The sequence below is a fragment of the Rutilus rutilus genome (genome assembly GCF_951802725.1).
Source record: "Rutilus rutilus genome assembly, chromosome: 7".
Lineage (NCBI taxonomy): Eukaryota > Metazoa > Chordata > Actinopteri > Cypriniformes > Leuciscidae > Rutilus > Rutilus rutilus.
Window position 1 is genome coordinate 3,111,185 of NC_140221.1, and position 13,068 is coordinate 3,124,252.

Here is a 13,068-nt window from a genome sequence, read left to right on the forward strand (position 1 = left end):
AGAGATGTGTAGTAAGTGTTGTTTTCAAGTCATGTCACATTCATTTGTATAGCGCGTAAAACAGATTGTTTAAAAGCTTCACATTAATAAACAAGAAAATAATAGTGTTAATGGTGCAAAATGAATCAATTATACATTTAATTTCAGTTGTAAAGCAGCTCTACAAGTGTCATTATTCAGCTTAATTCAATTCAGTTCAATAACTGTCAATATTGGAAAGTTAATCAATTATGAAACACATTGAATTTCAGCTCTACAGAAGACAATAGTGTCATTATTCAGCTCAATTCATTTTAAGTGTTGTTTTCATCCAATTGGTTTAGTGCTGTTAAATCGATAATATTACTGAATATGAATTGTCTTTTAAACCCAAATGTTTAAAGAGGACTAATTATGCTTTTTTTACATGGTCATGTTTCTTTAGTGTGTAATGTTGCTGTCTGAGCATGAAAAATGTCCCTCCAGCGGGAGTTATTCTCTATATATCAGTGTCAGTGTTTCTGAACTCCCTGAAACACCTCTATTGTAGTCTTGAGTTTCTTCCGGGAACGAACACGTCACAATATTCCTCATTTAAATAATTCATACGCAGAATAAAGGGGCGGGGCCTGGTTGAGTTAGTTAGTAGTGTGTTGAAACTGGTGGTTATGGAAAGGGGCGGGACATTTCCCAAACACACTCGAAGCGCTCGAACAATCAAAACACACTACTCCAGCCGACCAATCAGAGCACAGTGTGCTTTTCAGAAGGAGGGGCTTCATAGAGACAGGAACTAAACAGAGCGTTACTGACAGACTGGGAAGAGACGAGCTGCAACAAAGGAGAATATGGGGAAAATAATGTGTTTTTGAACATTCAAGCATAAAAACCTGTTCTAGTAGAGCCAAAAAACAAGACATTGTAAAAGGGCATAATAGGTCCTCTTTAAAAGACATGAAAAGGAATTGATCACTTGAAAAAACTTCTTCCACACCGATTCCAGACTTTTGGATGGCAGTGTAGACTGAAACATCTTAACATTTCTAAGGCTATTTTGGTACCCAGAACTGTGTAGGACTCTCCGGTGAAGCGGTCCCTGGCTCCTCTGGTGGCCGGTGAGCGGCTCACTGATGTTCGTTTAGGAGACGGAGTTCCACTTCTGAAATCATCACAGACACACAAACCGTCACTACACATACTGTACACACACACAATGCACACACATCAGATGGTTTGAGTGCAGAGATAAATCATCAAAACACTAAACACACACTCCTAATACCACAGCACACAGAGAGAAGAGACGAGATGAGACGAGATGAGACGAGATGAGACGAGAAGAGAAGAGACGAGAAGAGACTAGAAGAGACAAGACGAGAAGAGACGAGACGAGAAGAGACAAGAAGAGACAAAGAAGAGAGGAGACGAGATGAGAAGAGACGAGAAGAGAAAAGACGAGAAGAGACAAGGAGAGACGAGACGAGAAGAGACAAGAAGAGAAGATAAGAGACGAGATGAGAAGAGACAAGAGAAGAGAAAAGAAGAGAAGAGACAAGAGAAGAGACGAGAAGAGACAAGGAGAGACGAGAAGAGACGAGAAGAGACGAGACGAGAAGAGACAAGAAGAGAAGAGAAGAGACAAGAAGAGAAGAGAAGAGAAGAGAAGAGAAGAGAAGAGAAGAGAAGAGAAGAGAAGAGAAGAGAAGAGAAGAGAAGAGAAGAGAAGAGAAGAGAAGAGAAGAGAAGAGAAGAGAACACTTTCATTTAGTTATCAAACACAGCACGTCCCTGTTTGTTAGGGCTGGGTATTGACACAAATTTCACAATTCGATTAGTTTTCAATTCACATGCTTGTGATTCAGATCAGATCCCGATAAGATTTAATACCGATTAATTTGGATATATGTCAGGTACAGTGTCAAATTGCTGTAAACTATACAGCAACCTGTCAGTCAGTATATTAATATTAAAGACAAAATTAATCACTAATTGTGTATACAAACATTTAAAATGACATGGTACAATTGAGTAAGTATCTTTCAACATACCTTCTAATGTTCATTTATCTTTATTTTGTGCTATAACTAGTAGTAAAGTGGAAGAGATGATCGGTTCACTTCCCACAGCGATCAGTTACGCCACACTATAGAGCAACAAACGTTTGAATTTTGTAATAAAATTTACATAATTTGAAATCCAAGACTTTGTTTCATAAAGCAACAAAGCACTCAACTTACTGCAATTTATTGGATGGCGGACAATGTTCGGTCAAGTTTGGTTTACACATCAACTGAAAACAGCGCAGCACAAAATATTTAAGAATCTATATCAGTTAATCAAAATGAGAACTGATTATAATCGGGAAATTTATATTTTCAACCCAACCCTATTGTTCGTGATGGTGGTGGGAACAAACTATGGAAAATCTGGAGAGATTCATGAAAAAAAGCAATGCGTAACATGTTAGCCACAGTAGCACAAATGATGCAATGCTACTCAAATAGTTTAATGCAACAAAAACAAAAAACACCAAAAAAGGCTTCTATGTCTCTTAATAATTTGAACAATAATGGCTGTGCAGACTATGAATGGCTATTATAGAGCAATTACGCAACACTACAGGCAATTGATTGTGTATTTTGTAGTGTACTTGATATAGAATTCAACAAAGTGCACAAATAAGTGTATTTTTATTGAAGCATGATTAAGGAATGATTAATTCCTTTCCCTTCCTCCATTAGCCATCTGTAAGATTCCACACGTTACCAAAAGAACAGCTGGCCGGTGAAAGACGACCCAAACAAAAGGCATTTAAAAACGTCCTAAAAGACTGAGCATTATCTCAAGATACTTAGCAACATACCAGATGCTTTAGTTTCAAAGCATGACAGGTGTAATTGCATGCAAAATTGATGTAGGTCAGTGCACTTTGTTTGCCGTAATGAAATGACTGATGAGAAAAGCATAAAAGCGGTGATTTCCGGCGAACGCTTACTCACCACAGTCATAAGGATGTGAGCATGGAAAAGCAACTTTATATTTAGTATTAAGTTGAATTAAAAGTTGCACAACCAAAATTTAGGTCATCATTTGAAAGCATTTCAAGAAATGGCAAAGTTTGAAAGAGGGAAGTGATAGAAAAGGTGTTAAGTACAGGTTGAATTTTTGGTCAGAATCATCATAATAATAATAATACAAAAATATATCATATGATAGATCTTTTTATATATTCTACTTTCAGTAACACAAGTGGCACATGCAAAATCCGTAATCAATACAAGAGCACTCAGATTAGAAACACAGAAAACCCCTTTAGAAGAACAGACACTCCATAAATAAGGATCACACATAAATTATTTAGAGAATTCTTTTAATTCAGCAATAATTAAGTAGGTAATGTGTGAAGATACTGTATTAAAGCTGTGATCTGTGATCCTTTTTCATGCAGTGCTTTGCTCAGATCAGTGTCAGTGAACACACAGCCCGTAGAGGAGCTCTAGGTAAGCCAGCGGTCGGTTCAGTGCGCTCAGAGAGAGAGCTAAAGGCCAGCGCTAACAGACACACGGTCACCTGGACATATTCTTCAGATTGGTGAAATGTGCACTGCTGATTGGTAGAAAGGAAAGAACAAGAGCAGGGAGTTATCAGGGATGCATCGACATCTAGGACTGATAAGCCGATAATGCTTTTTAAGTTATTGCCAATAACTGATAAATGTGACCCTGGATCACAAAATCAGTCACATGTCGCACGGGTATATTTGTGGCAATAGCCAACAATACATTGTATGGGTCAAAATTATCGATTTTTCTTTTATGCCAAAAATCATTAGGACATTAAGTAAAGATGATGTTCCATGAAGATATTTTGTAAATTTACTACCGTAAATATATAAAACATGTATTTGTGTGAGTGAATGCAGCACAATCGCCAACATAAATGCACAACTTTAAAGGAGATTTTCTCAATGGTTCAATTTTTTTGCACCTTCAGATTCCAGATTTTCTAATAGTATCTCGGCCAAATATTGTCCTATCCTAACAAACCATACATCAACGGAAATCTTATTTATTCAGCTTTCATGTGATGCATAAATCTCAATGTAAAAAAATTGACCCATGTGACTGGTTTTGTGGTCCAGGGTCACAAATGGCAGATTTTAAAATTCTACACTATTTTTGAAATACGATAAAATGTTTATTTATAAAGCACAATTTAAAAACAACCGAAGTTGACCAAAATAATGTATAGTAATAAAAATAGATATATTTATTTTGAGATTTGCTAAAGACTCATTTCAACAGCGTAATTAAAGTACCAGTGTTCTGTGGAGATTTATTATAAGTGAGCATTACATAACAGCAAAGACGGACGTCTGTAAAGTATATCGGCGATTTGCACAGGATAAGTGTAAAAATCACAGAGATGAGCATCTACTGCTTTTCTTTTTAGGTTTTATAAAGGGTAAAGAAGGCTGCAGTCTGGAAAAAGTTCATAATGGGCCATTTGGATGGGATTAAAATGACAGAGAAGGTTAGTAATTATTCACATGATCATATCAGTGTATTATTATAGTATTATTTATATACTATAGTATAGTATATATAGTATATTCTTAATTGGCTTAAATATTAGTTGTAGTAATTTTAGTACTTCAACATACACTTATTTCAGTAATTTCAGTTTAATTTCAAATTTTCATTTAAATTGAAGATTTTTTCATCTAATAATTATATTTTATTTTATTTCATCTTTATTTCAATTACCAAAGCGAATTAGGTAACATTAACAGCGCTGTAGTACATTATACTCCAGATAGGGCTTTACACTAACTGATGTCACTATCTTTTACTAATAAATCTACTAACACACACCACATCACATATCGTCACTGTCGGGCGGAAACCTCGTGTCTCCAAAAAACGCTACTTTTCAGGAAATGGAAAAAAACACTTTTACTTTTTTAAATAATTAAACATCACATTGTCAAAGCTGATATTGTGGCATCATGTATGGTCAGACAGTTGAATGTGTCATTATATTATTAACATTGAAGCAAAATCAAGCTCAAATGGAGTTACGAGGTTTTTGACTACCAAATTTCAGGTAATTTGGGACGTACGTGTGTCGTCCATCATTAGAACCGCTGTATCTGAGGCAGAAAAGGCATCGCATTACGTTTTCAAAAACGTACAGGTTATGAAGTTTATTGTAGCTATGTGGGTGAAAATACAGTACTTTTTCAAACAACCAGGTCTTTATGTATCATTGCATTGCAAACAAGCAGTGACGAACTGTGTGCAGCACTTCATTCACGAGACGTGGGCGGAGTTATGAGGTTTGACTGACAGTTTGAGTATCCAATTGAGTTATGAGGTTTTAGTCAAGCACTTTTTAATATTTTTCATTGCTTAGATATTTGCAAAACCCACAGACAGACGTAAAGGGTGACCAATAGTAATGATTTATGAATAAAAATGACGAAATATGGAGATCCGAGGTTTTCGCCCGACAGCGGCAACATTCAGGTCTCTGTCTTCTGACTCAGAAATTGAGAGTGCAAAAACATGTTTGTTTAATCTCATCCACGGCTGATTCAATGAAACAACGATGCTATATTTGAAACTTCTTACCTGCCCTTGTTCTCCTTCCCTTTGACTTTGCTGTCTAGGCCTTTTCCTCCCTGCGGATCCCATTCGACGCCCCGGTCCTCCACCTTCAGATTCAGATGAGATGACGTGGAGTCAAAGCTGAAGTTAAATGCTAACACAGAGAGACACAACCATCAATATCACAGAAGTACTAATAGGACAATTCAGTAACATTCCTTTTTACAAATAAAACTACTGTCAAAAGTTTGGGGTCTATAAGGTTGTGAAATATTATAGCTATAACTTTAAAATGTTTGAATGTCTGTTTGAAAATACTGTAAAATGTAATTTATTCCTGTGATCAAAGCTGAATTTTCAGCATCATTACTCCAGTCTTCAGTGTCACATGGTCCTTCAGAGATCATTCTGATATGCTGATTTGCTGCTCAAGAAACTTTTATGATTGTTATCAATGTTGAAAAACATTAATATTTTTGAGGAAACTGAGCAGGACACATTTTTTCGGGATTCTTTGATGAATATAGAGTTCAAAAGAACAGCATTATAAATGTCTCTACTGTCACGTTTAAAATAAAATCTGACCCCATACCTTTGAAAAAACACACAAACACATATGCATATATATATATAATGATTTTATATAGTTTAATACACAACCCTACCTCTAGTTTCCAAGGTGACCGGGTCCGAATAATCACCCGCGGCTGCTTTGTTACATGCTCGTACCCGGAAGTTCATGAATTTGGAGTCAAATCTTAACCCTGCCGAATGAATAGAATATTTTATGCTTGTGCATAAAAGTGGGAAATGTAGAATATTTTAAACAAGGTCATGAAAAACAGCACATAACTGCTAGTTTTATTATCGTTAACTAAAACTTAAAAAATTTTACTTGAAATAAAACAAACATTAGCTAAAATAAAACAGAAAACAAACTTATTTTTATTTCAGCTAGTTGCTTAATTTTTGTTTAATTTTAGTTGAAGTAGTAAAATAACTAAAACTAAATAAAATAAAACATAAAAACTATACAGATATATAAAAAAAACTAATAAAAATGACTAAATCAACTCAAATTAAAATAAACAATAAAATCTAATTCAGAATATGAACAAAACACAAAATATTATATTATTTTCAGGGAGACGCACAGCTAAAGTAGTTCCAAGAACCAAAACCCAATGACACTGATCGAGCAAAAACAATTTAGTAAACAATAGGATAAAAACGTCAAATTATTTCCATGTTTTTTGCCACAAAATGACATTTTATTATGAACGGAAAACACATACTCTCTTTCTCCCGCTCAAACAAACACACACACACACACACACACACACAGTACAGACACACACTCGCACAGAAACGTGTCATCAGCGCTGCTCTGACGATTTTATCAGTAAAATAGTTTAGCAACTTAAAAGCTACGTGACATTTCTCACTAGTGAGGTAATAACGGCGCTGTTCTTGAAGCAGATAAACATACAGTTTCACTATTAGTAGAGACACACAGACTCAGGTAATTCACACACGCTTAATCAATCTCTCTCTCTCTATAACTGCATTAATAACTGCATTAGTCTGCTATCAGTGGCTCAAGCCTCCATTACTAGCTCTTAAATGACGCTTTGGAATAAGCAACGGAGGCATGGGATGAGATGCGTAAGAAATCGCTCCTACATGCAAGAGTGTTTTAAGGACAAAAACCTGACAAATGTTTCGAAATACAACATCTGAACAATGTCTTGAGTTGTGGTAACCGTAGTATGAGCAGAATAATTGACTGCTGAATTATAAGATTGGGCCGTTGAATTATTGAAAATAATGCACACCCGAGCTGTAACGGCCATGATGCACCACGCATCCCGTCATCAATTATTCCTTACATCAACGGTGCTAAAGCAACTCTGCAGCTGCACAACGCCATCAGCACCTTGTAGTGTGTGTTCAGTGGTCCTGATGTCGTCCAGCACCTCCCAGCACTGCTCGTCCTTCACACGCGGCAGACCCTCGTGGCTGGTCTTTCTGTACTCTAAGATGTAATGGTCGATCTTGCTGTCCTCCATCGGCATTCTCCAGCTTACGGTCACCTCATTATCCATCACCAGACAGTCCCCGAGCACGATCTCTGGGGCTCTTGGCACTAAGTGGGGAAGATCACAACAGTGCACTGAGCGTTTTCATGCATACTCACTGTATCACCTTGAACTGCACCATTCTGGATAAATAGAGATCATGAGTTTCCTACGATTCTGAGCAGACAACTACACAAAATAACATGTCATTTATTAGAGGTTCTGGCAAAATGCTAATTGCTGCAGTCTTTTTAAAATGCTTTTAAAAAATCGGGTTGAGTGAATGATTCAATGACTCACTCATAAAGACTTCACTAGTTTTATTACTGGATGAATCAGCTTTTTTAACGCATCTCTTGAATGAATGATTCAATGACAAATATATATTTTTAACAGTCACTTGTCGCCACTTAATGGCGTAATGATGGAATTGATACAATCTTTATATCTGAAGCATTAATTGACCATATGCGCAGTTACTTCCTGGTTTTCGATAAGCCAGTTTGGGCGTTTGCGGTGAACTCTTAGCTGTCCTTCTGTACATCTACACTAAACCATCAATGGTTGACTTTTTAATGTTGTATTTATATTTTCATGCAGTAATCACACATACCTAATTTACCATTAAACCAGTTTTATTGACTTGAAGCTAATGGGAACGTTTAAATAAGAAATACAGTGTCTGTAATTGGACACACACACACCAGCACTTAAATTGTTGTTTTTAATGTGATGACCAAAAACATAATTTTTTCATCCTTCTGAGATTGTCCCTATTTGCAAAACTGAACGTTTCAAGATGTAGGAAATCCAACATTTGATAGGAAACACTTTTATAAAAATAAAAAAGACATTAATTACCACTACAACCTGTAGATGGCGGCAGAGGAGCATTTATTGGCTCATATTAGCCATTTCCTGTAATAATTTTTCACTTAGTTTCGCTTTTGAATAAATATTAAACATTATAAAATCACTAGGTTTAAAAATTAATTTTGTCAAGGTGAAGTATGAAGTACTCACAAAAGTGTGAATGAATTACACTGGAAGCAAGCACCTCTATAATCACAGAAGCCTTCAGTCAGTGCAGCGCAAGCTCAATGATTTCGGCACACTAGTGAAAACTCCCATTTTGTTCAATGAATCTAAATAAAGTGCACAATAAATCTTCAATTTACAGGGTTGATTCTTTTTTCACACCAAAGTGTGAAAACTGATGGTTGAATTGAATTTTGCTGAGTAGGAACACTGAGGGACGTGTCTTTTTTATGTCATCTTACGTTTAAATAACTAAACTAATGCTAGGTCTGACTATTTAAGTGACTATATTCTGATTATAAACTAAGCATTACACTATTGATGTTACAACATTGAAGATGCCACCACACCAACAAGCAACATTTTACTGGAAGTTTTCCAGCTGGCTTTTATATTTTTGCAGAAGTTCTTCTGAATGTTCTGTGCATATAGTCAATTTACTTTTAAAAGATGATTTACTCAATGTTGATCGCAGACATCGGTGTTCATATACCCTCTATAAACTTTTATACCAGTACTTCTGTGATAATTTGAATATTTGTAACATAGAAATATTAATACTGTGTGATTGAAAATACTGTTTGTGAAGGAAGAAAAATAAACTAGTTGCTAATTAAGGAAATTGATTTTAGTATAAAATGTGAACTAGCCTCATCATATTTAGCAGACTGAATAGGTCCAGTAGAGTAAATGATATTGTATCTCTCAAACCTGGATAAATTGATCGACAGTCACAGAGCCGTTCACAATTAACAAAGCTTATTGGCAATTTAAATAGTTATTATCCAATGTGATGGAAAATATGCTTTCCAACTTATGCAAATCAATATTTACATAGTATAATAGTAGTAAATGCATCTCTCTCACACGTGTCCCGCATTGTTGTAGGACGTAGATATGATTTTGCGGGACAGAGTAATAACCAGGTGGTCACATTAATAGAGAGTTATTCTATTTATATATATTGAAATATGTTCTAAAATCATGTTGTGTGTGTGAGATCATCTCGAATCCTAAATAACCTGTTAAAGACCCCCCGTCCAAAGATAACATCCAGTCGTAAATAACGCCACTCTTCACTTGCTCTATTGCAGTTACGCTGTACGGTCACTCTGATACACTCTGCTTGTATTAAAAGCACAGATCTGTCATTGGCTATATTCACTGTATTTTTAGCAGCTGATGCTATTTCATAAGGGAAATTCTGCAGATGTCAGAATGAGCCAGACAATGTTGAAAGGTCAGGAAATCAGAAAATGTGTGGTGTTAATCTCCACACATTTGACGTTGACATAGATTCGGTATTTAGTATTTTTGTAAGTTTGCAAATAATGTGTCACATTCATTTAAGCATGTCATTCGAGCAACTTTGCACAAATCTCAGGGATTTTAGGATGATCAAACTTACAATTATGTAAGAAATATCCAATCAATGCACTGAGAATTTTAACTGTTAAAATTATGTTGAATATTTTTATCTGATCTAACCATATCGAGTTTTGACATCACAGAAATTAGCTTAAAAAAAATAGATTAGATCCAAAAAAATAATTTATATATATATATATATATATATATATATATTTTTTTTTTTGCTTTTTGAAGAGAAAGACAAAACTGAATTCAAATCACATTTATAAAACATTACAAAGATGTCTTCTCATTTTACATTACATTACATTACCCACCCTATTTTCTCCCAAAAATTAAACCATGGAAAGGGAGAATAAATAAAAAAATAATAAATAATAAAAGAACAAGTATTGTAAAGTGCCTTTGTTTCTGATTGACTAAATCGTACTCCAAATTATTTTTTAATGCATACCAGGCAATGGAACAATATCTGTGCAAATATTAAACTGGCACAGTCTGGGAAGATTACCTGGGAATGTCAGTTTAAGAAAATGAATATTCATGAAATGTGTCATTTGGAGTCATAAGGACACAGAAGCAGAGAGATACTTAAACGCAGAGACTTATATCAGGGGTCGTCAAATGTAAAGGTGGCTCATGAGTGATGAGGCAGAAAGACTAAGCAGAAATGTTGATATCTACTGAAGCGTTTAGAAAGCCAATCAGAAATGCACTACCCGAATCCTCTTCCTGAACTGTAATATCAGAGCTGAGAGGGGGGTTATTTTACAGTGATATTTTTAAAATGCTGACGAAATTTGGTGCATTTGTAGACCTGTGAGCCAGAGTGACTCACAAAAGAGCAGAGTCATCATGACACATCCAGACCACAAGAGCAGATGAGCAAGAAGTCAGTGCGCTCACCCTATATGATGAACCACAACTCAGCAGAGCTCATCATAACACATGCAAATAATTGATTCTTTTGATTGTGCAATTTTAAGACTTCGGGCCAGAACTACTGAAGGAATGCAGGGAAACATTAGTGCTGAAAATGCATGGACAGGGTTATTTTTGCGGCTGACCTTATTGCATATGCATTTGTAGGTGTTTGCCTTTCAGACATAAAATTGTATTGACAGTATTTAAATGAATCATGCAGCGTGATTTACTAAAGTATGCGCTAGTCAATTTACTGGTATTTGTGGCATTATTATGTGGTAGAAGGGAGGGAATTTTCTCCACTCGTCTTCATTTATTTAATATGCCAGAGTAAGACGTTATCCGAACATATCGTTTGCCAAGCCACGTGATTTTTTATGTACTTCACATGTATTGTTAGCAGATAACCTGCACCTGAATATCCTCGACCCTATGCTGATATGAGCTGCTCTTCATAGATTGTGTTGGTTATAATGAATGAATGAATGAATGAATGAGCTACTGCATCTGTTCTTTAATTCGCACATTATCTGTAAATCTGGCCCTTAAACTCAAAATCACGAAACAAATGCTTTTTTTAGATAATTTGCCAGCAATGCATCTTTAATTAAGAACTCTGATAATGTTTATCATTTAAAGTGCCCCTATTATGATATTTTAAAGTTTCCTAATGTTGTTTCAGAGGCTCCTACAACAGGTTTACATCCATCAAAGGTAAAAAAAGTTAAATTTTCTCATAATATAGGCCTACATTTGCACATCACCACATTTTCAATGATTCTTAAACGACTCGTCAGATGAATCAATCTCTCTAAATCCTTCCTTTCCGCGAGCTTCTCTGCTCTGATTGGCCAGACAGCTCAGTCTGTTGTGATTGGTCTACATGCCCATTGCCATAAGAACGTCAGCTCTGCTTGTCCTGAGGCTTTCTACCCCATAAACTAAACACAGTAATGAACAATGACGTCAATTTTACCATATCAAGGTGAACACGAGTCTGATGATGAAACATTGGAAGAACTGTTCATTCAACCCGAACCTCCATCGCAAGGAAGACTCTAGCCGGACGTTTGAGGTATTATGGGATGTTGCAACTGTAATTCCTCACCATCAGCATTATCAAGTGCATGTCCATCAACAAACCAATTATTTTACTTATACTTATTATTTACAGAGTATGTTTCTAATTTATTGCGATGAACTGTATCAATAACAGTGCATACATTAGCCGAGCTCTAGCGTGAATGACTGTAACATAAACTTTGGTAAAACAAATCTTGCTCCATGCTTAATCTTTCCTCAAATTAGTGAGAATGACAGACGATCTGCATTAATAGACACAGTTATAGGTAATAGTGGCCCACAGCTGATCAGCAGAAGTATTTCAGTAAGACAGTAATAACGTGAGTTAGCCAGTTAGCAGGAGACCTACACAATATAAAACTCAAAACTAAGTATTTTGAACACCATCTTTTAAGAGCAAGCGGTTTGTGAATCCTGCAGTGAACTCCGAGATTTGAGAAGCAGTCGTCAGTGAAATAAAGGGAACACAGCAAAAGTTTAGGATTATACTGCTGTGATATCGTGGTAAAGATGAATTTTAACCACTGATTCTTCACATGCTCGTCCTTGCTCGGCAGTGTTGTAGAGCACGGGGTCTTCTCGACATGATGCTATCCAGTATCCACAGGAGTCAGCTGCAGGTTTGAGGTTCAAGTTTTACCTGGTGTCTGCATGCGCAATACGCTAATGTTTCGTCTCGACGTCACAACAAAACGGATTATGACTCGTTTGAAAGACGATTAATTTCATTGACTCAGAGTCGACTCTTACTTTTGAAAGACAATAACTTTATATACGTGAACTTTCAGATTTAAAACTTTGCAGGATGTTTTCATTCACTTACAGCTATGCTACACACTACATGAAAGGTCATTTTCAAAAATCCATAATAGGGGCACTTTAATGCAATATAGGTTCTATAGCGGGCCTATTGCATGAATACCTGGGAAAAGGATCACATACATACCTGTAGTTTTCAAATAAGCCTGAAATACTTGATTAGCTTG

General features: G+C 35.9%; 1 protein-coding gene across 3 annotated transcripts in view; it reads right to left on the reverse strand.

The window, feature by feature from the left end:
- Positions 1 to 13,068, reverse strand: part of fsd1l (fibronectin type III and SPRY domain containing 1-like) — a 44,886-nt gene that overhangs the window by 7,087 nt on the left and 24,731 nt on the right. The window contains exons 7-11 of one of the 3 annotated variants that reach the window (XM_084413657.1): positions 7,525 to 7,734; positions 6,254 to 6,352; positions 5,613 to 5,742; positions 3,550 to 3,585; positions 1,041 to 1,138 (exon numbers count right to left, since the gene is read on the reverse strand). In XM_084413657.1, coding sequence (XP_084269783.1) covers positions 1,041 to 1,138; positions 3,550 to 3,585; positions 5,613 to 5,742; positions 6,254 to 6,352; positions 7,525 to 7,734 — 573 coding nt within the window. The remainder of the gene's footprint in view (positions 1 to 1,040; positions 1,139 to 3,549; positions 3,586 to 5,612; positions 5,743 to 6,253; positions 6,353 to 7,524; positions 7,735 to 13,068) is intronic. The other 2 variants (XM_084413658.1, XM_084413659.1) reach the window with 2 other exon arrangements.